The 27778-nt window shown below is 40.1% G+C and overlaps 1 protein-coding gene across 3 annotated transcripts in view; it reads left to right on the forward strand.

The window, feature by feature from the left end:
- The first annotated feature begins 1168 nt into the window (after positions 1-1168).
- The window catches only part of LOC109889756 (protein FAM83H), a 46531-nt gene continuing 19921 nt past the window's right edge, over positions 1169-27778 (forward strand). For 2 of the 3 annotated variants that reach the window (XM_020481438.2, XM_020481444.2), the window contains exons 1-3: positions 1169-1503; positions 11090-11541; positions 15782-15946. In XM_020481438.2, the coding sequence (XP_020337027.1) occupies positions 11098-11541; positions 15782-15946 (609 nt within the window). In that variant the 5' untranslated portion in view covers positions 1169-1503; positions 11090-11097. Of the gene's footprint in view, positions 1504-1870; positions 2432-11089; positions 11542-15781; positions 15947-27778 lie in introns of those variants that run through there. The other variant, XM_020481439.2, reaches the window with a different exon arrangement.

Below are 27778 nucleotides of genomic sequence, written 5' to 3' on the forward strand. Positions count from 1 at the left end.
TTGAGGAAACTTTCAAAGTTCTTGACATTTTCTGGATTGACTGACCTTCATGTCTTAAAGTAATAATAGACTGTTGTTTCTCTTTGCTTATTTGAGCTGTTCTTACCATAACATGAACTTGGTCTTTTACCAAATTGGGCTATCTTCTGTATACCCCCTACCTTGTCACAACACAACTGATTGGCTCAAACGCATTAAGAAGGAAAGAAATTCCACAAATTTAACTTTTAAGATGGCACACCTGTTAATTGAAATGCATTCCAGGTGACTACCTCATGAAGCTGGTTGAGAGAATGTCAACCATGTGCAAAGCTGTCATCAAGGAAAAGGGTAGCTACTTGAAGAATCTGTTTTGTTTAACACTTTATTGGTTACTACATGATTCCATATGTGTTATTTCATAGTTTTGATCTCTTCACTATTATTCTACAATGTAGAAAATATAAAAAATAAAGAAAAACCCTTGAATGAGTAGGTGTTCTAAAACTTTTGACCGGTAGTGTATATATGGGAGATTCAAAATTATGCAGACATTTACATTGACGGAAGCCACAATCTATCTGCAATATTAAAATGTGTTTGCATGATTAAAGCCTAAGCACATTCATTTCCATGTATCCTATCTGTGCTTGGAGTTCAAAACAGTTACCCTAAATTAGCTGTGTTAATCGAAGTATTCTTGAAACATGTTCTCAGAATGTTATATAATTACTTTCAAATAATATATAATTTATGTTCTCAGAAAGTTAATAAAACCTCCCAGGAAAACTTTGGGGGGAACCATTGGGGTGGTAGGTAGTCAAGTGGTTAGAGCATTGGGCCAGCAATGAAGAGTTGCTAGATCAAATCCCTGAGCTGAAAAGGTACAAATCTGTTATTCTGCTCTTAAACCAGGCAGTTACCCTTACCAGTTGTCATTGTAAATAAGAATTTGTTCTTAACATATTTGTCTAGTTAAATAAATATAGAAAAACTTTCTCAGAACCTCCCTGCAACCTAAGAATGTAATTTCCCAAAACAGCCTGCTTTTTCACTTCCATTCTCAAAAAAAACTGTTTTCCAAGAACCAATGGGAAACCAAAAATGTACGTTCTCACAACATCCAAGGAACCAAATATGCTATCTGGGAAGGGTTTGGGAACCTCACCCTCGTAATTTGAGTCGTAAACTCATGGGTATGCTCAAAATGGCTGTTAGTCCTGACTTGAATGGGCACTTTCGTTCTATGGATTCTATTTCTATGGATAATATTTCTTTTCGGCTGTCAGTGAATAGCTAAAGGCCTTTCGCAAATTTCAAAATACAATCGTGGGAAATACGTTTGGAAAGCAAATTCCTACTGCTCGAAAGAGAAGACTAATTTGTCAGTAGAAGCTACCATTTTTTTCCCTCAACAACGAACAGCACTGTTTTTCAAAGTAGTCAGGCGCTATCTTGAGACAATCACCTGTACAGTGAGAACCCTAGGCTACGCATATTCATGCTATCCATCTTCATCATTGGGTGAGTCAGTGCCACTGGAAAGTTGAATTAGTAGCCTCCTAATATTGTACAATATGTCTCCCCTCTTTTTATTGGCCCTAGGCCAGGTCAAGAGCAAGGACGTTTTCCCAAAAGCATATTAATAAGACTGCGTTTATTTGAAAACCATAGGATCCAATGAACTTAGCCTAAAATGTTTTTGGAAAACTGGCCCAGGTCGTGTTCATTTATCTGTTTGACAGTGTCATTGTCGCCACTAATGTTGGTAATTTTTGTAGTATTAAAAAATATTCTTATTTCTCCTGTCATGTAGGCCTAAATGATGTAGAATGGCATGAAATACGTTTATACTGCCGCGTTCAAAATAACTGGACACCAGGAACTTGGAAATCTCAAGACTTCCGACTTCAGTGCGTTCAAGACGACTGGGAAAAATAGTTTTGAACGGTCATCCAACTCGGAATCCCAAATCGGGAACTCGGGCCTCTTTCTAAAGCTCCCTTTCTAAAAGTGACTTTCCGCCTTGAAGATCACTGACATCGTGAATTCACCTCGTTTCTTCCGAGTCCCAGCTGTCTTGAAAGCACCATATAACACCACATTTTCGCGTCCATGTCACGAAACTGGAATTCATTGAACATTTGCAGTTAGGATGGGTTACTTTGAGGCGGGGCATAACTCGTCGGCAATCTGCGAGACGGGCTTCTTTCTCACTTCTGAAACTCTTCCATTCTCCCTAACATGCCTCAAGCAAGCATGAAAATAAACAGGTTCTGTTGGGTAGGTGATCAAGCCACGCAGAACGCTATTTTTGAGGAGTCCAGCCAGACTAGGAATGCGATAACAGTCTCAGTGGGGAATACCGGTTCAAGAGAAGGACTACATCATAATAGCCTAAACTGAAACCATGGATGATTAATTTCAGGAAGAATCTCAGTTATGCCATAAGGTTAGTTCTTAAAGTTTTTCAGGATATAGGAAGATAGTGTGGAACATTTCTCTTAGGGACAGATCGACATTTACGAGGGGAGCTGGTCCAACTCAAGGTGTCCTAAAAAAAAAAGAATGCACCCCCTCCACAACATTACAAATATTATCACATGACCCTCCCCTTGTAGGCTACTGTAAAATAAATTGAACCGCCCCCTCATAGAATGAACTCAAAATTATGTTTACTCTCATGAATAACCCTGTTTTATAAACGTGAATATCGACTTTGCCACTTCAGCATTTTTTGTGGCTCAGTATATGGCCAGAAGGTTGAGGGTTCGCTGACCACCACAGATGGGCTCTCTATGCGCTCCTGTTTCATTACTTAACGATCAGAGCCGGTTGCAGACAATGATCTTCTAGTGGGAATCAGAATTTCAACATTTTGATGCCATATCTATAATTATATCAAATATATGCAACAAATGTTCCACCTATAGGTTTCTGTACCAATGCACCACACAACAAATAAACAAAACATACTGACTTTGAGCATTTCAATATCATGGTATTGCACAATTAAGTCGGGGACTTATTTCCATCATGGTCCCTAGATTTGTTGCAGTATATGCTACAGTAATATAAGGGCTAAATGCGTGTCTAATTTACACATCTCCATCTGGCTTTCGGGTATCACCTTATTATTTAATTGTAAAGATTTTTTTGTTTTGTTTCAGCTGTAGAGTTATAAAACAGCATGTCACTTGAATATTGTTGCTTTAAATCAGTGCTCACTTTTTCATAGGCTTTTTTTCATCCATCATCTCCATTCAAATTGCAATCCAAAACATATAATACTGTTCAACATAGTGGTAGACATACCAGTGGTAGAAAAAGTAGCCAATGATCATACTCGAGTAAAAGTCAAGATACCTTCATAGAAAATGACTCAAGTTAAAGTGAAAGTCACAGAGTAAAATACTACTTGAGTAAAAGACTAAAGGTATTTGGTTTTAACTATACTTAAGTATCAAAAGTAAATGTACTTTGCTGAAATACACTTAAGTATATAAAGGAAATGTAAAAGTATAAATCATTTCACATTCCTTATATTAAGCAAACCAGACAGCACGGTTTTCTTGTTTAAACATTTACGGATAGCCAACACTCAGACATAATTTACACACTAATTTGTGTTTAGTGAGTATGCCAGATCAGAGGCAGTAGAGATGACCAGGGATGTTCTATTGATAAGTGTGTGAATTGTACCCTTTCCCTGTCCTGCTAAGCATTCGAAATGTAACAAGTACTTTTGGGTCTCAAAATGTATGGAGTAAAAAGTACATTATTTCTTTAGGAATGTAGTGGAGTAAAAGTTGTCAAAAATATAAATAGTAAAGTAAAATACAGAAACCCCAAAAAACTACTTAAGTTGTACCTGAAACTATTTTTACTCAAGTACTTTACACCACTTGAGACTACATGACCAAACGTATGTGGACACCTGCTTGTCAAACATCTCATTCCAAAATCATGGCCATTAAAATGGAGTAGGTCCACCCTGTGCTGCTGTAACAGGCTCCACTCTTCTGGGAAGGCTTTCCACTAGAAGTTGGAACATTGCTGCGGGGATTTGCATCCATTCAGCCACAAGCACATTAGTGAGGTCGGGCACTGATTTTGGGTGATTAAGCCTGGCTCGCAGTCGTCGCTCCAATGCATCCCAAAGGTGTTTGGTGAGGTTGAGGTCAGGGCTCTGTGCAGGCCAGTCCAGTTCTTCCACACCAATCTCAACAAACCATTTCTGTATGGACCTCGCTTTGTGCACAGGGGCATTGTCATGCTGGATCAGGAAAGGGCCTTCCCCAAGCTGTTGCCACAAAGTTGGAAGCACAGAATCGTCTAGAATGTATGCTGTATGCTGTATGCTGTATGCTGTAGCGTTAAGATTTCTATTCACTGGAACTAAGGGGCCTAGCACTAACCATGAAAAACAGCCCCAGACCATTATTCCTCCTCCACCAAACTTTACAGTTGGCACTATGCATTCGGACAGATAGCGTTCTCCTTTCATCTGCCAAACCCTGATTTGTCCATCAGACTGCCAATTGGTGAAGCGTGATTCATCACTCCAGAAGTCAAACGCGTTTCCACTGCTCCAGAGTCCAATGACGGCGAGCTTTACACCACTCCAGCTGATGTTTGGCATCGCACATGGTGATCTTAGGCTTGTGTGGCAGCTCGGCCATGGACACCCATTTCATGAAGCCCCCGACAAACAGTTATTGTGCTGACGTTGCTTCCAGAGGCAGTTTGGAACTTGGTAGTGAGTGTTGCAACAGAGGACAGATGATATTTACCCGCTACGCGCTTCAGCACTCAGTGGTCCCGTTCTGTGAGCTTGTATGGCGTACCACTTCACGGCTAAGCCGTTGTTGTTCCTGGACATTTCCACTTCACAATAACAGCACTTACAGTTGACTAGGCAAGCTCTAGCAGGGCAGAAATTTTACAAACTGACTTGTTGGGAAGGTGGCATCCTATGACAGTGCCATGTTGAAAGTCACTGAGCTCTTCAGTAAGGCCATTCTACTGTCAATGTTTGTCTATGGAAATTGCATGACTGTGTGCTCTATTTTATACACCTGTGTGTAGCTGAAATAGCCAAATCCACTCATTTGAAGGGGTGTCCACATACTTTTGTATAGATACACTATTCAAAAGTTTGGGGTTACTTAGAAATGTCCTTGTTTTCCATGAAAATATACATGTAATGAGTTGCAAAATGAAAAGGAAATATAGTCAAGACGTTGACAAGGTTATAAATAATGATTTTTAATTGAAAAAATTTCCTTCGAACTTTGCTTTCGTCAAAGAATCCTCCATTTTCAGCAATTATAGCCTTGCAGACCTTTGGCATTCTTGTTGTCAATTTGTTGAGTTAATCTGAAGAGATTTCACCCCATGCTTCCTGAAGCACCTCCCACAAGTTGGATTGTCTTGATGGGAACAGGGTAGCCTAGTGGTTAGAGCGTTGGACTAGTAACCAGAAGGTTGCAAGTTCAAACCCCTGAGCTGACAAGATACAAATCTGTTGTTCTGCCCCTGAACAGGCAGTTAACCCACTGTTCCTAGGCCGTCATTGAAAATAAGAATTTGTTCTTAACTGACTTGCATAGTTAAATAAAAATAAAACATACGGTCAAGCTGCTACCACAACAGCTCAATAGGGTTGAGTTTAGAGGTCGACCAATTTAATCGGAATGGCAGATTAATTAGGGCCGATTTCAAGTTTTCATAACAATCGGTAATCGGCATTTTTGGACACCGATCATGGCCGGTTACATTGCACTCCACGAGGAGACTGCGCGGCAGGCTGACTACCTGTTATGCGAGTGCAGCAAGGAGCCAAGGTAAGGTGCTAGCTAGCATTAAATATATCTTATAAAAAACAATCAATCTTAACATAATCACTAGTTAACGACACATGGTTGATGATATTACTAGTTCATCTAGCTTGTCCTGCGTTGCATATAATCAATGCGGTGCCTGTTAATTTATCATTGAATCACAGCCTACTTTGCCAAACGGATGATTTAAGAAGCACATTCGCGAAAAAAGCAGTGACGTTGCACCAATGTGTACCTAACCATAAACATCAATGCCTTTCTTAAAATCACTACACAGAAGTATATATTTTTAAACCTGCATATTTAGTTAAAAGAAATTCATGTTAGCAGGCAATATTAAACTAGGGAACTTGCGTTCATTGCACGCAGAGCCAGGGTATATGCAACAGTTTGGGCCGCCTGGCTTGTTGCAAATTAATTTGCCAGAATTTTACGTAATTATGACATAACATTGAAGGTGGTGCAATGTAACAGCAACATTTAGACTTATGGATGCCACCCGTTAGATAAAACACGGAACGGTTCCGTATTTCACTGAAAGAATAAACATTTTGTTTTCGAAATGATAGTTTCCGGATTTGACCATATTAATGACCTAAGGCTCGTAATTCTGTGTGTTATTATATTATAATTAAGTCTATGATTTGATAGAGCAGTCTGACTGAGCGGTGGTAGGCAGCAGCAGGCTCGTAAGCATTCATTCAAACAGCACTTTTCTGCGTCTGCCAGCGGCTCTTCGCAATGCTTCAAGCATTGCGCTGTTTATGACTTCAAGCCTATCAATTCCCGAGATTAGGCTGGCAATACTAAAGTACCTTTTAGAACATCCAATAGTCAAAGGTATATGAAAAACAAATGGTATAGAGAGAAATAGTCCTATAATAAATACAACCTAAAACTTCTTACCTGGGAATATTGAAGACTCATGTTTAAAGGAACCACCAGCTTTCATATGTTCTCATGTTCTGAGCAAGGAACTTAAAACATGAGCTTTTTTACATGGCACATATTGCACTTTTACTTTCTTCTCCAACATTTTGTTTTTGCATTATTTAAACCAAATTGAACATGTTTTATTATTTATTTGAGACCAAATAGATTTTATTGATGTATTATATTAAGTTAAAATAAAAGTGTTCCTTGTTCATTCAGTATTGTTGTAATTGTCATTATTACAAATATATATATAAAAATTGTCGATTAATCGGTAATGGCTTTTTTTGGTCCTCCAATAATCGGTATCGGCGTTGAAAAATCATAATCTGTCGACCTCTAGTTGAGATCCGGTGACTGTGCTGGCCACTCCATTATAGACAGAATACCAGCTGACTGCTTCTTCCCTAAATAGTTATTGCATAGTTTGGAGCTGTGCTTTTGGTCATTGTCCTGTTGTAGGAGGAAATTGGCTCCAATTAAGCACCGTCTGCAGGGTATATGGTATTGCGTTGCAAAATAGAGTGATAGCCTTCCTTCTTCAAGATCCCCTTTACCCTGTACAAATCTCCCACTTTACCACCACCAAAGCACTCCCAGACCATCACATTACCTCCACCATGTTTGATAGATGGCGTCAAGAACCCCCTCCAGCATCTTTTCATTTTTTCTGCGTCTCACGAATGTTCTTCTTGTGATGCGAACACCTCAAACTTAGATTTGTCTGTCCATAACACCTTTTTCCAGTCTTCCTCTGTCCAGTGTCTGTGTTTTGCCAAGATATGGCTTTTTCTTTGCAACTCTGTCTAGAAGGCCAGCATCCCGGAGTCGCCTCTTCACTATTGACGTTGAGACTGGTGTTTTGTGGGTACTATTTAATGAAGCTGCCAGTTGAGGACTTGTGAGGTGTCTGTTTCTCAAACTAGGCACTCCAATGTACTTGTCCTCTTGCTAAGTTGTGCACTGGGGCCTCCCACTCCTCTTTCTATTCTGGTTAGGGCCAGTTTGCGCTGTTCTGTGAAGGGAGTAGTACACAGCGCTGTACGAGATCTTTAGTTTCTTGGCAATTTCTCATATAGAATAGCCTTAATTTCTCAGAACAAGAATAGACTGACGCGTTTCAGAAGAAAGGTCTTTGTTTCTGGCCATTTTGAGCCTGTAATCGAACCCACAAATGCTGATGCTCCAGATACTCAACTAGTCTAAAGAAGGCCAGTTTTATTGCTTCTTTAATCAGAACAACAGTTTTCAGCTGTGCTAATATAATTGCAAAAGGGTTTTCTAATGATCAGTTAGCCTTTTAAAATGATAAACTTGGATTCGCTAAGACAACATGTCATTTGAACACAAGAGTGATGGTTGCTGATAATGGGCCTCTCTGTACGCCTATGTAGATATTCCATTAATATCTACATAGGCATACAGTTTCCAGCTACAATAGTAATTTACAACATTAACAACGTCTACACTGTATTTCTGATCAATTTAATGTTATTTTAAAGGACAAAAAAATTTGCTTTTCTTTCAAAAACAAGGACGTTTCTAAGTGACCCCAAACTAATTAACGGTAGTGTATACATATGTCCTAGCCTACCTCGTTCAGGTTATAATTTCAGGTAATAAATTCAATGCAGTTATTAGACTTATATTTAGCTAATGAATGATGGGCTATGCATAAGCTTCTAATTTATAGCCTCGGTCTCTTGCGCAATACGCACCATGCGCTCTGCTAGGTTCTCTCCTTTAAAAAAAACTCCTTAGTTAGTTTTTCTAATCCCAGGAAAATCTAGACTAGAATAGTTTGCTAGAATAATACGTTTTTAGCATTACTTATACTAATAGACTATTAAAAGAGGGACACAAGCTCTTGTTTGCTGCATGTGAAATACAGCAGACAATAGCACTCATGGCCACGGGCCGGAGAGTTTGAAAGAAGAGAGAACACGGGATGGCGATAAGGCTATAGCAGTTATTTGTTCAGACCCGTAACCGTCAATGTTCGTGACGAGAAAAGAAACCCATCTGCATCCTATTCTAGTCCTATTTTATTCAAGCATGTCATTACAATGATGAAGATCAGGATGACTAAACATTTCATTTAGGCAAACTGGAATAAAGCAACAATGGAGAAAGAGGAGGTAGGCTAATATGCACAACATTAGAGGAAATATTATGGAATATTATTGTAACTTTGTAGGCATGCTACAACACTGACATGCATTTCTTTATGTCAGACGGCTCCTAGGTCTGCTATACAGATATAGACTTACGGAAAGAGGTTAATTCGTTCATCTTTTATCCGAATATTTTTGTATAAAGATAAACATCTTAATGTTATATTATAGGAGTAACTCTGGTAGTAGGCCTGAAACATTCTTCCTCATAGGCTTTCAGTAGTTAAAGCTTAATAATAGCCACTGTTAGTTTTTCCACTCTGTTTGGCAGAACCTAACTGACAACTTGTCAAAGCTCAAACCAAGTTTATTCACCCACTGAGTCAAACAGCTGAAAAGACAAAGACATGTTTACATAGGCACATATATTTCTACCCTCCTTCTAGGTGGAGTCTACTCCTTGCTCCTCTAGACAGCCAATACATTTCTGTTGCTAGGCAGGAACTTAAATGTTGTCTTTTCCTTCTCACTTCATCTGACCTGACCTCTGCCCAAATTCCTCACTCCTCCCTAATCCACGGCTATCCAACCTTCTCAGTGACTGAAACCAGACTGTTACTCTTTGCCTCTCTCCATAGGATACATGAGATTTGACAATAACATGTTCTGGCAGAATGTACACTTTCTACACTCCCCTTTCTCAATCAGTAGATTTCCATACACCCAGTTATAATATGGTAAAATGAATAAGGATATTTGAAGTTAGAATTCAACACCACACCACACCTTCACAAAAGTTTCTAAACTTGACTAGGGTAATATCAATAGTAAGTCAAACCAGGGCTCCCAAGTGGCACAGCGGTCTAAGGCACTGCATCTCAGTGCTAGAGGCGTCACTACAGACCATTCCAGGCTGTATCACAACCAGCCATGATTGGGAGTCCCATAGGGCGGCGCACAATTGGCCCAGGGTCATCTGGCCCAATTCATTGTTTATAGGGAATATATGAGCAGGCTATTATATTGCGGCAAACACTTGGAACTTAATTTGGCCAAAGACAATTTCTCAACAGAAAGAAATATAACAATTTCAAACTGGTTTAAATGTTCACAAAATTTTTGAACAGGCTATATTGCAGCAATTACTAACAAAGGGAAGTGCCTACCATACCCAACAAATGACAGCAATAGGCTAATGTTATTTATTTTACAACAGACCTACTTATAACCTATCTTAAACAAAATACAGAGCATACAATTAAACATCAAATTAAATTTAGCCAATGAACATTTCTCAACAGAATAAAAAAAAACTGGTTTTGCATATTCAAAATTCTGGTTTCGATGAGTAAATAGGCGTACAATAATAACAATGATATACAATAATAATAATGATGAAACACATTTTTATAAATACATTTAAGTTCCAAAATTATATTCTACCTAAATAAGGAGTTGCACAGTAGCCTGCATTTAGCCTTGGCAAAACGTTCTTCTCATCTTTCACTACAATATTAAAACTAATATTAAATTCCCCTTGTAAGCTATTAACTATAGGCATATTCTTTTTCTTATTTATTTATTTTTTAACCTTATTTCTCCCCAATTTTGTGTTATCCAATTGTCTTATCGCTATGGACTCGCGAGCGGCGAAGGTTGAGAGCCCTGCGTCCTCCGAAATACAACCCAAACAAGCCGCACTGCTTCTTGACACAATGCCCACTTAACCCGGAAGCCAGCCACACCAATGTGTTGGAGGAAATCAATGGAAACAGAATGCGCTTGAGCTCAATTTTGAGTCTCATAGCAAAGGGTCTGAATACTTATGTAAATAAAGTATTATTATTATTTTTTATACATTTGCAAAATTGACTAAAAACCTGTTTTCTCTTTGTTATTATGGGGTATTGTGTGTAGATTGAGGCAAACATTTATTTATTATATTTTGGAATAAGGCTGTATCGTAGCAAAATGTGGAAAAGGGGAAGGGGTCTGAATAGTTTCCGAATGCACGCATTCCACTTATCCTGTTTATTTTTAGGTTAGGTTAGACGGGAACACGCATAATGAAATTTTAATGTGTAAATTGTGATGTTGTATTTTGTATAAATATGCAGAATTGATCATAGCCTACCAATCTGCCACTCTATAACTTTCCTTCCATCTCTCCTCACTACCAAGTTCTCACATTGTGTGTACCCTCTCTTTGGGCTCTCTCAGGAATCAGTATGGCACACCGCTCTCAGTGTTCCTCAGCCGGGGATAACCGCCTGGACCCCAACTATGTGCCTCCCCACTACCGCGAGGAGTACCGTCTGGCCATTGACGCACTTGTGGAGGATGACCTGGAGGGCTATTATGAATTCCTCCAGAGTGCGGATGTGGTGGACTTCCTTTCCAGACAGGAAATTGAGCACATTAAGTACACAGTGAAAGTTCCGTACCAGAACACTCAGCCTGAGCTCCCATATGTGGAGTCTGGGGGAGACGGCTCTTCAGACACATACTGGCCCGTCCACTCTGACTTGGATGCACCCGGACTTGACCTTGGCTGGCCCGAACAGCATCGCTTCATAGGCCCCACCGATGTCACCACACTGGTTAACCCCTCTGAGCCAGATATGCCAAGTATCAAGGTGCAGGCTCGTCGACTTATCAAGAATGCTCAACAAGTATGTCCGTTTTTCTTTTTTGTCTGGTTATTAGCAGAGTATACATGATCCCAATTTTAGATTCTGCTGATTTATTTGCACATTGGACCATCTCGCAGAATTCTGCAATCTTTATGCACGTTCGCCATTGACTGAGAACAACAAACAAATTCACTACATATGTAGTGTCTTAATTTGATCACTCTGCAAACTTGTAGTGTATTCAAAGTTTAAAAAGGCTTCTGAAGTGTGTAATTTCTGGTGTAAAATGTCAGATTTGATTTGTCCTAACGAAAAATGTGTCAACCCCTACAAAAAAATATCCATGAATGATAATCCACATAATAATTCACATTCCCTGTTCCCATTATTTTCTATATTCAATCTAAGTATCTAGTTTTCAAAATGCAATATTCACTTTACTTTTGATATGATTCTCATGTCATTTGCTAACAATACAATGAAATATCACTTAAACTGCTCAAAACAAATAACTACTGAACTAGAATTATGTAGTGCCTATTTAACATATATACTAGTTTAATAACTGCTGAACTGTGCATTTCTATATTTTGACCTCACATGTAGCAATTTGACTTTTTATGTTCGAAGGTAAAACCAAATCATGTATGAATGTGGCTGTAAATACTACACTATTCTCTATCAGCCAGTGTGCTTCAATAGGACAAGATGGAAAGAGTCACTCTACTGTATGTGCTATCCTTTAGAATTATAGTGTAGTATACAATCCACTGCTGAAACACCTGAGGCCTCATTTATCAATATTGCGTAGAAACTATTCTAAAACACTACTTACGAACGGAATTTAAAACGTTCTTACGCATAGAAAAGGTGTGATTTATCAAACAATCCTACAAACGTCATACATACACCGGTAGGAGATAACTGTTAATAAATAGCAATTGTTCTCAGCCTCAGTGCTTGTGCATTTCGAAGCGCCTCTAATTAACCATATACAGGTATGGTCAAAATCATCCCTGTAAAGCCTGGAATATACAACGCTGTACCATGAAATAGCCTACAACTGCGCAACCAAAATAATCTATTTTTTAAAGGTAATGTTTAGACTGAAATAGAGGTGCTAGTTTCAGAGATTGAGCTAGTTTCAGAGATTGAGTACAACCAAAAGGTTCAATTTGGCTCGCTCAGTTGTGGCTTGACCGGTAAAAATAAAAACATAGCTACAAAGAGAGGACCATTAGGACAATTCAAGTTGCTTTAGCAATGGCAAATATACTTCAAATGAGTAGGCAACGCTCACCAATAAGCCATCCATCCTCACCAATAAGCCATTCATCATCACCAATAAGCCATCCATCCTCAACAGCTTCTGCCTATAGGCGTATAGGCCAACATTGCTGTTCTGCAGAATGAAGAATCACCTGCACATTACGAGTGGAAGCCATTTCTGTTCACATACAGTACCTTCAGAAAGTATTCACACCCCTTGATTTTTTATAATTTTTTATTATGTTACAGCCTGAATTTAAAAAGGATTACATTGAGATCCTGTGTCACTGGCCTACACACAATACCCCATAATGTCAAAGTGGACTTATGTTTTCAGCAATGTTTACAAATTTGTTAAAAATGAAAAGCTGAAATGTCTTGAGTCAGTAAGTATTCAACCCCTTTGTTATGGCAAGCCTAAATAAGTTCAGGTGTAAAAATGTGCTTAACAAGTCACATAAGAAGTTGCATGGACTCACTCGGTGTGCCATGATAGTGTTTAACATGACTGTTGAATGACTAACTCATCTCTGTACCCCTAAAATACAATTATCTGTAACGTCCCTATGTTGAGCAGTGAATTTCAAACACATATTCAACCACAAAGACCAGGGAGGTTTTCCAATGTCTCGCAAAGAAGGGCATCTATTGGTAAATGGGTAAAAATGAAAAAAATAATACATTGAATATCCATTTGAGCATGGTACAGTTAGTAATTACACATTGGATGGTGTGTAAATACATCCAGTCACTACAAAGATACATCCTTGCTGGAGAGGAAGGAAGCTACTCAGGGATTTCACCATCGGGCAGTTACAGAGTTTAATGGCTGTGGTACGAGAAAACTGAGGATGGATCAACAACATTCTAGTTACTCCACAATACTAACTTTAATACAAAAAAGAATACAAATATTCCAAAACATGCAGCCTGTTTGCAATAAAGCACTCAAGTGAAACTGCAACAACAACAAAAAATAGCAAAGAAATGAACTATGTCCTGAATACAAAGTGTTATACACTGCTCAAAAAAATAAAGGGAACACAAACAACACAATGTAACTCCAAGTCAATCACACTTCTGTGAAATCAAACTGTCCACTTAGGAAGCAACACTGATTGACAATACATTTCACATGCTGTTGTGCAAATGGAATAGAAAATAGGTGGAAATTATAGGCAATTAGCAAGACACCCCCAATAAAGGAGTGGTTCTGCAGGTGGGGACCACAGACCACTTCTCAGTTCCTATGCTTCCTGGCTGATGTTTTGGTCACTTTTGAATGCAGGCGGTGCTTTCACTCTAGTGGTAGCATGAGACGGAGTCTACAACCAACACAAGTGGCTCAGGTAGAGCAGCTCATCCAGGATGGCACATCAATGCGAGCTGTGGCAAGAAGGTTTGCTGTGTCTGTCAGCGTAGTGTCCAGAGCATGGAGGCGCTACCAGGAGACAGGCCAGTACATCAGGAGACGTGGAGGAGGCCGTAGGAGGGCAACAACCCAGCAGCAGGACCGCAACCTCCGCCTTTGTGCAAGGAGGAGCAGGAGGAGCACTGTCAGAGCCCTGCAAAATGACCTCCAGCAGGCCACAAATGTGCATAGGCCCCAAACAATCGGAATGGGGATTCATCAGAGAAAATGACTATACCCCAGTCCTCAGCAGTCCAATCCCTGTACCTTTTGCAGAATATCAGTCTGCCCCTGATGTTTTTCCTGGAGAGAAGTGGCTTCTTTGCTGCCCTTCTTGACACCAGGCCATCTTCCAAAAGTCTTTGCCTCACTGTGCGTGCAGATGCACTCACACCTGCCTGCTGCCACTCCTGAGCAAGCTCTGTACTGGTGGTGCCCCGATCCCACAGCTGAATCAACTTTAGGAGACGGTCCTGGTGCTTGCTGGATTTTCTTGGGCGCCCTGAAGCCTTTTTTCACAACAATTGAATCGCTCTCCTTGAAGTTCTTGATGATCCGATAAATGGTTGATTTAGGTGCAATCTTACTGGCAGCAATATCCTTGCCTGTGAAGACCTTTTTGTGCAAAGCAATGATGACGGCATGTGTTTCCTTGCAGGTAACCATGGTTGACAGAGGAAGAACAATGATTCCAAGCACCACCCTCCTTTTGAAGCTTCCAGTCTGTTATTCGAACTCAATCAGCATGACAGAGTGATCTCCAGCCTTGTCCTCGTCAACACCTGTGTTAACGAGGGAATCACTGACATGATGTCAGCTGGTCCTTTTGTGGCAGGGCTGAAATGCAGTGGAAATGTTTTTGGGGGATTCAGTTCAATTAATTGCAATTCATCTGATCACTCTTCATAACATTCTGGAGTATATGCAAATTGCCATCATACAAACTGAGGCAGCAGACTTTGAAAATTAATATTTGTGTCATTCTCAAAACTTTTGGCCACGACTGTGTATGTTCCTGTTCGTTTTGCTAATGACGTGCCTCTAATTTGTACTTTATATGTATCATGAATTCACAATGGAAATACATGATTTAATTATTACTCTTACAATTTCACACATTTTCAACATGTATTTTCCCCATCCTACGCTTGACAAGCAGTTCCCTTATTCTACCACTTGGCACTGTGTGTACGCATGGTCATGGCTGTGGGTAAATTTAGGCACACTCTCAAGCAAACATTCATATTGCTAAATCTCACACTTTGCGTGGACATCATCCCATGCATGGTTTTTACGTACAGATTTGTGCCTACGCATGATTGATAGGTGAGGCCTCTAGATTGTATATAACAATATATTCCACTCATTATCTGAATTTCATTGATACACTAAGCTGATGAATTTCAAGCACAGAGACAGACGATACTATATCAGTTGGTGTGTAACAGAAAGGATATGCAATACTACAATAGAAAATGTAGAATAATTGCACAGCATGTGATGTGTGTATAATGCCTCACTATTGCTTTATTTAACATTTGAAACCAATGCAGGTGTAATGTTAGTATATCTGATAGTGTACTCTGTGGTCCTCTCCAGGTGATCGCTGTGGTAATGGACACTTTTACAGATGTGGACATCTTTGCTGATATTCTGGATGCTGCCATGCGAAATGTTGCCGTGTATATCATTCTGGATGAACAGAATGCACACCACTTCACTAGCATGGCTTCCAACTGCCGGGTCAATCTGGAAAACATTCAAGTGAGTCTATGAAGTGATGCACTATCTTAAATGTACTGTATGTGAAGGAGTTTTCCTATTAAGATACATTGATAATTTTAAAAGGGAATTTCACCCTAGGGTAACCTGGGCCTGTTTTCATTATGTTTGAGGCTTTTATAGGATAGTGAGATGTGTTTCACACATAGTTGCCCAGGAGGAAGAGTGGGTCTTGGCTTTTAGTCGAGCAGCGTGTATAATGCCTCACAATTGCATGCTTAAAAACATTTGCTTTAACATTTGTAGCTAATGTATATATTTGTGCCCACTCTGTGATCTAAACCATTACAGAGGCCTAGACTAAAAGCGTATTTTAGGCTTGATCCGAAAATGTGGTCAGAGGCTCCATATGGAGGGTGGTGACACTTGCGGAGCCTCCAGAGGCATGCGGAGGTCAAATGGAGCTCTTGTACCACATTGCCATGCGCCTCCAAAATTTTGTAACAGTGCGGAAGGCTCTGAGTTACCTCTTCTGCAGAGAATAAGTTACCAGCCTCCGAAATGGCAGCCCAAATAAATGCTTCACAGAGTTCAGGTAACAGACACATCTCAACATCAACTGTTCAGAGGAGACTGCGTGAATCAGGCCTTCATGGTCAAATTGCTGCAAAGAAAAAACTACTAAAGAACACCAATAAGATTAAGAAGAAGAGACTTGCTTGGGCCAAGGAACACAAGCAATGGAAATTAGACCTTTGACCTTTGTCCTTTGGTCTGATGAGTCCAAATTTGCGATTTTTGGTTCCAACCGTTGTGAGACACAGAGTAGGTGAACAGATGATATCCGCATGTGTGGTTCCCAACGTGATGTATGGAGGAGGAGGTATGATTTTGTGGGGGTGCTTTGCTGGCGACACTGTCTGTAATTTATTTAGAATCCAAGGCACACTTAACAAGCATGGCTACCACAGCATTCTGTAGTGATACACCATCCCATCTGGTTTGCTCTTAGTGGGACTATCATTTGTTTTTCAACAGGACAATGACCCAACACACCTCCAGGCTGTGCAAGGGCTATTTGTGACCCGATTCAGGAAACGAGGCGTATGTCACAAGTCACGACTTCACAGTAGAGCCATTTGAAATGCCTTCTCGAATATGTGAACATTCATGTGCCTTAATATCAAACTTGTGTGCCATCTGTAAATACGAATAAAATTGTTAAATTACGAGCCTAGTTGGTTTAGCCACAGAAAAAAGGAGCAACCTTCCCATTAGCCATGATTGGTTGAGATAATGAGTGGGCTGGACATGCCAAGAAATTAGTTTGGATTGGTCTGCCATATAGCACACGTTTGTCTATTGGAGCTCGTCGTGTCGAACGCGGCTTTAAAAAAAATGTATCGCATAGTAAAACTGCATAAACCTAATGTCAAGTAGATGTGTACTGTTAGCTAGCTAACATTAGCTTGCTGGGTCGCTAGCTAACGTTATGTGTATGATCTTATTCTTCGTATCTCAGATATATATGCTTGACTAGTTATAGCCATAGAAACTGGCTGGTTAGCTACCTGCAGATTCATGCAGGGTAGTTATGTCATGTGATTATGGTCCATTGTTTAGCTAGCTAAGCTAGCTAGCTACATGTCTTAACAAAAGACTCCACTAACGTTACGCAAGTGTCCATTTTAATAGAATGTCACTGCAACTATTGGTAGATGTACTAGCTGTTAAATTCGTTCTGGCTATCTACTCCAATTTCAGACCACGGGTAAGAAAGTCTCGCTAGCTACATTTTCAGATATTACGCATTTCTAATTTTGACAAAGTATTTTAATTTCATGTTAAAGTGTACTGTTAGCTAGCTAGCTAACATTAGCTGGCTGGCTCGCTAACTAACGTTAAGTCATGCGTTGGGATTCATTGTTTACCTAGCTACCTATCTAGCTAAATTTCTTAACAAAAGACTCATCTTAATGTGCCAGGGCACAGAATAACTGATTCATTTTTGAACGCTCAACACCCATTGAATATGTCCGGTGTCAGTAAATGCCGGTAACAAAGCGTAATTCAATTGTTGCCAGCAGCACAGTTACAGTCACCAAAGCTGATTATGTGTCTGGAAGTAGCTAGCAAGTTAGCTTGGGTGCTTGACTGCTGTTGTTTAAAACAGCACGCCCAGATCAACTCTTATAGAGATGGGTCGGGCTAAAGCTTAAGAGGGTGTGAATGGGTCTAGACAAATAAGATAAGTTATAAGTTACAAGTTTATCAACTTTCAAAGCAGAATTACTTTCCCATTGTTCTTCAAATGCAATGTATGATGTACCATTTTGTTATTCGGAGTCTCTTGTTGTGCTGTGCTCACTTGAACAGGAAGGTCTTTTGTGGGCAAATTTTATCATCAAAGTCTGGCATTCTCTAGATTTATAGTGCTTTGAATACAACTGGGAACTTGGGAAAAAACAAGGTTGAATCATGACATTAGTGATCTTCAGGTCGGAGCTCTAGGAGGCCTGAGTTCCCGACTTGGAATTCCGAGTTGGATGACCGTTCAAAACAAATTTTCCCAATCTGAGCTTTTTTTTTATTTTTTTACTCACTGAAGTCTGAGATTTCCCAGTACTGAGTTGTTTTGGACACGGCAGAAGTCATGCTGGATTGATAGCATGGCCAATGTTGAATGTTTATTATTTTAAGCTTGGAAAAGAGACCCTTAAACCCAGACTTGGACCACACATCCACTCCACTGAATAGCAGGCTAGTGATTGCTTTGCAATGCTTGCAGTTAGCCACTGATTCCTTCCAAACCACTCATTGTTGAATTTGCGGTTTTCCAAATTGGTGTGTAATGTTTATGTTCAATGGCCGATGAGCACCAAAATGTTATCTATAATTTATCTGACAAGAATTGAAAAGGATTTGCCAGGAGATTGTCGACTTGATTCATGATGATGACTGCTAGCTTGCTAAATACATTTTTAAAAGTATGACGTTGACATGATCAGTCCAATCAATGCTACTGTAGATATGTCATTTGACGTCATTTTATCTGTGGTCATTGACCTTGAGCCTTCTTGGATGGGCACTTCTAGAGGCTTGAATTTTCGAGCTCTCCCCGTAGATTTTGTGGTGACGTAGTGTCCCCATAAGTGACAGAACACTGAGCCAATCACAGCGTAACTGGTGAACATTACCAACCCCTACGCTCTGTATTTTCCGCTGGCTGCCCCACCACCACAGAAAGCACCTACTACTGTTAGCTAGCCAGATAGCCACAAAGAATTGTTAGCTAGCTACCCACGAAGAATTGACATCAATTGTACTTTGCATAACATTAGTTTTAGGTAATAGCAGGCTAGCTAGATTACAAAGATTCACATATTCCTAGCTGATAATTATGAAGTAAAATGCTTAATCTGTGTATATCCTTTTGTGTCTTTATTGTTGACATTGTCCTGGATGGAAGAATGTTCAGTGAATGGGGAGATGCAGCGTGAGGTAATACAGTAGGGGGAGTGCGAGTGCTTCTCAGAAGTAATGTTTTATGCGTTCTCCTCACTCTCGTTCTCACAAGAACATACTTAAGAGAAAGTCCTCTGAGAATGCACATGGAGCATGAGAGTGTGGACCACGGTAATATGCATATTGAGAAACACCTAGTATCTACCTACAGTCATGTCTATCAGGCAGTGGCGACCCATCATTCAGGGCTGGCCTGTTTTGCGTGCTATTTTGGCATTAATGTGTCACATATTCAACTGTCGTTCAAACTGTACAATATTTGTATTGTCTTACAGACAATATCGTGTTGTGCCTGGATTTCTTCCTGGAGTGGATTCTAGATACAGAAACATAATTCCTTTGCATGCTTTTTTAATTGTAGCAGAACTGTATCCCGGGAACTCTATCCCTTCTAGACTATGCTGGATTTCAAGCAGATGACTCATGAGGGGCTGAATGGCAGTTTTATCATGATAACACTTCCACAGCTTTACAAGCATTCCCTGAACTTTAGTACACTGATCATGCTGTATTTTCTTAATGATGTATGTTTCTTTGTGAATGGCAATTTCATCATGACCATCAGTTCTCTTAGCTACAGATTGTTACACCAGATTATATGATTTAACCAAAGATGTTTGGTATCCATCACTGGGAGTTACAGGATAGGTACTGTTTGGTGTAGCACAGAATTTTCTACCAGCCTTAGCGATGCCATCTTTGACCTCGATTTGGGGGAAACAGGAGTCTCATAAAATGTCTGTGTCCAGTTGCAGGGGGTCCGTTTGAATTTAGAAAATTCTCCTTTATTAAAAGAAATAATTTTTACTACATGGAGTAATCCAACCATGTGTACGCCACCATCTTGTCTATTTTAAGTATTCTCTCATTGATCGAAAACAGGGCTCTGTCATCAGGAAATGCAGAACTTTGGGGTGGACACCTCATTGGACATAGCTGGGTTTTCACCCCAAAAGTTCTGCATGTCATGATGACAGAGACCTGTCTCGATCAATGAGAGAAGACTTGAAATAGACAAGATATCGGCAAAAATATTTGGGTAAATCAAATTATCTGGTGTAACAATCTGTAGCTACAGTTCTCTGGACTTGTGTGTCTCTACACCTGAAAAACACTGAACTGTACTACACTGTTCATAAATTTTTGAGGGTATGTTACTTTTACCATATAACATTCTTGTTGAATAACCAGTTTTCTTGAGTTAGTAGTAAATAGTGTACACTCCCCTGTATTCTGAATGTCTAGCATATGTTTGATGCTACAGAGCCCTGTACAGTTTATATACATCTATTCTTTAAATCCATAAAGGCAGACACATTTCGAATATTGATAGAAAATATCCATATTTATTTTATGGTGGTTCTACATCAGAGCTCTTCAACCCTGTTTCTGGAGAGATACCGTACTGTAGGTTCACTCCAACCCTAATCTAGCACACCTGACTCTAATAATTAGCTGGTTGATAAGCTGATCCAGGTGAGTTACAACTGGGGTTGGAGTGAAAACCTACAGGAGGGTAGCTCTCCAGAAACAGGGTTGGAAACCCCTGTTCTACATGGACTTATTTTGAGACACAGGCAGCTCAATTCTGATATTTTTGCCACTAATTGGTCTTAATCACATCAGATCTTTTTCAGAACCGATCTGATTGGTGGAAATACCAATTAGTTAACAAAAAAATATCAGAATTGTGCTGCATGTGTAAACGCAGACATAGTCCTATATCCAGCTTTGATACATTGGCAAAGATGGTGGGCTGGTGAAGCTGAGACTCTTTGTGCTTATGGCGAATGGTCTTGTCCTGTCTACGGTTAATGCCCAGCTGGATAAGACTTTGCAGAAAGTGGTGTAGAGCTTCTTAACCACCAAATGTTTGGTCCTCTTGCAGAATATTTGCTGGTACTACACGTCTCCTGGAAAGACATGGTTGTGGTGTTAGCATTGTGGAAGGGATGTAGGGCAACACGCCTTTGTTGGTAAAGGTGTCAACCGAATGGGACAGGCTAGAGTATTGTTTATGAACAATAAGGGGACATTGGGAGCTACTTTTGAGAGGATAAGATAAGTAACAAAGTGAATGGGCTGGGGGACTAAAGAAAGGTGTGAAAAGTCTTAGGGGGCTTTTCTTACACAGTATGAATTGTTGTGTATGGGAGATGGAGGAAAAATGACACCATAATCGCTCTCATACACAACAATACATTTACTGTCTAAGCACAACTAAAACCCCCTTCCTCATCTCAAAGTACTGTCTGTAAATCTCCCCCAGCACATTGACTTTGACAGATCATTCTTGTTAATTAGTAGCCCTTTGCAGGGGATTTCTGTAGACGTGTCTTTGCATTGTGTTTGGAGAATCTGAAGAGAGAAGAATGAGGTGGTTGTGTCATTACTGTTGTAGTCTGGATTTTATACCTTTCAGTGTCCGTTGCTGGTTTCTGTCCCACAATCTTGTTGTGCTCTATAACCACAAGGTGTGTGGTTTGTGTACCCAAAATGCCGCCGCTTTGGGGTCTTTTTTGAGCTATCTTAGCCATCAGCTTGTAAATATTTTTTGCCAACTTACCTTCAACTTGTGCAGAGCTAAGGGTTGAAAGCGCATGTTGTTGGATTCTGTGGATTCACCTACAACAAAATACACAATTTAACCACCCAACTAATTTTATTGTTCTCTATTAGACTGGCTAGCTTAGCATAGCATCGACATTTCAATATTGTCAGCTTGCTATCTAGCATCGCAAGATTGCTAGCCAGCTGAGACTGGCTGAGAACCAACCACATTCATCATTGCTACCAACACACAAACAGAGTGAGTTAGCTATAGCGACAATTCCATTTGTTGTAACGGTGTGTTTTCCACACAAGTATCGAAAAGATTGCTACCAGATTGAGCTACTCTTATTTGCTAACATTAGCTAGCTTATGTTAACTAACGTCAGTCAAAGATAGAACGAACAAACATTTTTACTCTGCTGAAGGTAGTTACCAGTCCAGCAGTGACTACCATGGTATTGGCAAAATGTATTGAGTGTGTGTATACCAAAAAAGATAGCTACAGTGGGGAGAACAACTATTTGATTCACTGCCAATTTTGGAGGTTTTCCTAATTATAAAGCATGTAGAGGTCTGTAATTTTGTTTATCATAGGTACACTTCAACTGTGAGAGACGGAATCTAAAACAAAAATCCAGAAAATCACATTGTATGATTTTTAAGTAATTAATTTGTATTTTATTGCATGACATAAGTATTTAATCACCTACCAACCAGTAAGAATCTCTCACAGTTGAAGTGTACCTATGATTAAAATTACAGACCTCTACATGCTTTGTAAGTAGGAAAACCTGCAAAATCGGCAGTGTATCAAATACTTGTTTATCAGATGGCTTTCAGAGTTCAATACAGGACTGTAACATTAGCTAGTTAACCTACCTAGCTAGGCTAGCAAGCTAGCTAACATTAGTTTACCTCTAATCGAGAATCTTCCATTTGTTGTGACAGAAAACCTCTCAGCTGGAGTCGAAATGGATTCCCCATCAGTTCAGCCTAAAATCCCTCTGGTATTTTTTTTCTTCACCGTAAGGTGCATCATTCTTAATAGCCACAAGCCACTAGCAGCATCTGGGGAAAGGTAGAACGGTGAAAGATAACTCATTTTCGTGCTTGTTTGTAATTAACACAGAACAACAACATTGTAAACAAAAAAACTTCTGAGTACATACACAATGCCATCATCCAACTTTGTGGGAATGCCCCATCTACCTTAGCGGGCGGTATCTACATTTGCTATGAATGCTGGACTTTGTGCTTCACTATGAGCAGACGAATACACAGGAAGTCAAAACTTTGCAATTCTACCAGTGAAATAAAAATATGCTAGTTCTAGCTTGTGGTTTGGATAATTGTGATATTTATGATAAAAATGTAATGTTATTAATATAGTAATGACTATATTCCGTGGCAGAGCCAGGGTGAAATTCCCCTTTAACTTTGAAACTTGGCCTCCCGAGTAGTGCAACGGTCTAAGGCACTGAAACGCAGTGCTAGTAGGTCCTGGTACGATCCCAGGCTGTGTCGCAACCGCCGCGACCAGGAGAACGATGAGTGCACAATTTTCCCAGCGTCGTCCGGATTAGGGGAGGGTTTGGCCGGCTGGAATGTCCTTGTCCCATCGCGCTCTAGAGACTTCTGTGGCTGGCCGGGTGCATGCACACTGACACGGTCGCCAGGTGTACGGTGTTTCCTCCAACACTTTGGTGCGGCTGGCTTCCGGGTTAAGCGAGCATTGTGTCAAGAAGCAGTGAGGCTTGGCATTCCAGCCGGAGGACGCACGACTCTCGACCTTCGCCTCTTCCGAGTCCATACGGGAGTTACGGCAATGGGACAAGACTGTAACTACCAATTGGATATCACGAAATTGGGGAGAAAAAGGTGTTAGACATTTTTTACTTTCAAACATGATTCTTTTTTTTTCATAACCTTTTACTGCAGAGGGCTAAATCAAGGTCACACAGAGTGATTCTTGGTAGTATTAAACAAATCTATTTTGTAACACAAGTATACCTCTCAGACACATGGTTATGGGTTTAAAGAAATAAGACACTTGTACTATGTCAGATATTGTAACGGTTTTCGTTGGTGGAAGGAGAAGAGGACCAAAGCGCAGCGTGGTAAGTGTCCATGTTAAATTTATTCCATAACTGAACACTGAAACACAAAGTAAACAAAAGAACAACCGAAACAGTCCTGTCTGGTAGAGACACAGAGACAGAAAACAACTACCCACAACTCAAGTGGGAAAAACAGGCTGTCTATGTATGGTTCTCAATCAGAGACAACGATTGCCAGCGGCCTCTGATTGGGAACCATACCAGGCCAAACACATAGAAATAGAAAACATAGAATGCCCACCCCAACTCACGCCCTGACCAAACGAAAATAGAGACATAAAAAAGGAACTACGGTCAGGACGTGACAGATGTAGACTTTAAATGTATACTATATTGAGTTTGCATCCCAATACTACACTTTATATACATCACAGAAGACTTAAATACAACAAAACTGTTTGACATGGAAACACCAGAAAACTTTATTAATGATGAAAAAGATGAATATCATTCCACCCATAAGGCCAAAGAGGGTGCTTTTAGTCATTGACTGAAGTAAAGGACTACGGCTTTCCTCATATTCAGTAAGGAATTTACAGCTCAGAAAAGAAACACCACATATAAATATGTTTAACCATGTATTAAAGAATGAATAATGCAAATCTTGGCAACATAGGCTCTGCTCCTTCAGGGTAACTCCTTGCCCAAGCAAAGCATCCATATATAAACAAGCAGTGAGTGTGGTAAGCTATACCAATCCCCCAGCAGGAAACAGAACCTAATAGGTGGAGGTTAGGGTGGTAGTGGGAGCAAAATAAGTGAACATACTAGCAGTAGCTTCAAGTGGCAGCAGGAAGTGTGAGCAGAACGAGTCGACTTAATTGGACCACCAAGTAAGTTAGGAGTGATTGCTGCTAGCATCTAATTGGTGCAATCGCGGGCACTTGGGTTCCGCTTCATTTCAGAAAGGAGGAAACACCACATAGAAATATGTTTAACCATTTATTAAAGAATGAATAATGCAAGTCTAGGCGATATGGGCTCTGCTCCTTCAGGGTAGCTCACTGCCCAAGCAAAGAGTCAATATATAAAACGACCTACAAGCAGTGAGCGCGGTAAGCGATACCAATACCCCAAATAGCACAACGATATGCCATACGACTATGTGTAGCTATGGCAGAAAGCACCCTTTAGATATCAAATAGACCAGCTAAAGTCACCCTACCATTACAAGACTGTATACTATGTGTGAATATTAACCATGTGTAGCTTGAGCTGTGCAACGTATCTCTTATATTTCTCATACGACGCATGGCCAGTTACCCTCGCTTGTGTTCTTCCACACCGATCTCAACAAATCATTTCTGTATGGACCTCGCTTTGTGCACGGGAGCATTGTGATGGTGAAACAGGAAATGGCCTCTCCTAAACTGTTGCCACAGTTTGAAGCACAGAATCGTCTAGAATGCCATTCTATGTTGTAGCGTTAAGATTTCCTTCACTGGAACTAAGTGGCCTAGCCCGAACCATGAAAAACAGCCCAAGACCCTTTGCCGCTTCCACCAAACTATACAGTTGGGACTATGCATTCTGTCATGTAGCGTTCTCCTGGCATACGCCAAACCCAGATTCAACCATCGGCCAGATGGTGAAGAATGATTCATCACTCCACAGAACACATTTCCACTGCTCCAGAGTCCAAGGCTGCAAGCTTTACACCACTCCAGCTGACGCTTGGCATTGCACATGGTGATCTTAGGCTTGTGAGCTTCATGAAATAGGTTTTGGCCATGGAAACCCATTTCATGAAGCTCCCGACAAACAGCACTTGTGCTGATGTTTCTTCCAGAGGCAGTTTTGAACTCGGTAGTGAGTGCTGAGCTGTTGTTTCACCTTTTCACGTTTCCACTTCACAATAACATCACTTACAGTTGACCGGAGCAGCTCTAGCATGGCAGAAATATGACAAACTGACTTGTTGGAAAGGTTACAGTCACAGTATGGGCCATTTTACTGTTTAGGTTTGTCTATGGAGCATCTAGCTGTGTGCTTGATTTTATACACCTGTCAACAATGGGTGTGGCTGAAATTGCAGAATCCACTAATTTGAAGGGATGTCCACATACCTTTGTATATATAGTGTATCTTGTCATTGGTTGCCAACATCAATGTTGAACAGAGGTTCGCCAGGTACCACCCTTGCTCAACATGCAAGTAGCATAACATTAAAGAGAGGCAAAGCAGTGTTAGTTTTGATGAATACGACTAATGTTCCATGCTAATTCTTTCATCTAGGGGTGTATGAGAGTATGGTTAACATGTGAGTGTCCATAATGCAGACAGAATTTAAGAGATCATGCAATATTAAGGGAAGGAACATTTAGTATCTTTCAGACTGAAGAACCCATTAAAGCCATCGTACCTCTGGAAAGGCGTAATGTAAACCCAACAACGTTGACCTAACATGAATTCAAACTTTAGCTACTGAGTGAAGAGGGATACTCTTGGATATTGCTTCTCTATACGTAATGAAGAGTAGGCGGACAGATGGATTCCTGTGCAGACTGTACGCAGAAGGGTCATGACGTCCAATATGAACTGAATCTCTGCTATCGGACCATGATAAGAAGGGCCTCATTTGCTTGTCTGAATTTTGTAATAGAAAAGGCATCCCTGAAGACTATGAGAACCATTTAACAGAAATACAAAAATCATCCTGTGAGGGTTTGATCACTGATGATGAACTACTAATGTCAATTAACTCTTCCAAACTGGTAAATCTCCTGGCTTCAATGGTATACCAATTGAGGGGTGCATTATCTTTTTACAGAAATCAAATAATATTTGCTCACCTACAGTTCGGAAGTTTACATACACTTAGGTTGGAATCATTAAAACTTGTTTTTTTAACCACTCCACACATTTCTTGTTAACAAACTATAGTTTTGGCAAGTTGGTTAGGACATCTACTTTGTTCATGACACAGGTAATTGTTCCAACAATTGTTTACAGACAGATTATTTCACTTATAATTCACTAAATCACAATTCCAGTAGGTCAGAAGTTTACATACACTAAGTTGATTGTGCCTTTAAACAGCTTGGAAATTTACAGAAAATTATGTCATGGCTTTAGAAGCTTCTGATAGGCTAATTTACATAATTTAAGTCAATTGGAGGTGTACCTGTGGATGTATTTCAAGTCCTACCTTCAAACTCAGTGCCTCTTTGCTTGACATCATGGGAAAATCAAAATACCTCAGGAAATAAATGGTAGACCTCCACAAGTCTAGTTCATCGTTGGGAGCAATTTCCAAATGCCTGAAGGTACCACGTTCATCTGAACAAACAATAGTACGCAAGTATAAACACCATGGGACCACGCAGCCGTCATACCGCTCAGGAAGGAGAAGCATTTTGTCTCCTAGAGATGAACGTACTTTGCTGCGGAAAGTGCACCTCAATCCCAGAACAACAGCAAAGGACCTTGTGAAGATGCTGGAGGAAACATGTACAAATATATCTATATCCACAGTAAAACGAGTCCTATATCGACATAACCTGAAAGGCCGCTCAGCAAGGAAGAAGCCCCTGCTCCAAAACTGCCATGAAAAAGCCAGACTACGGTTTGCAACTGCACATGGTGACAAAGATCATACTTTTTGGAGAAATGTCCTCTGGTCTGATGAAACAAAAATAGAACTGTTTGGCCATAATAACCATCGTTACATTTCGAGGAA

Source organism: Oncorhynchus kisutch, linkage group LG4 (assembly GCF_002021735.2).
Source record: "Oncorhynchus kisutch isolate 150728-3 linkage group LG4, Okis_V2, whole genome shotgun sequence".
Classification (NCBI taxonomy): Eukaryota; Metazoa; Chordata; class Actinopteri; order Salmoniformes; family Salmonidae; genus Oncorhynchus; species Oncorhynchus kisutch.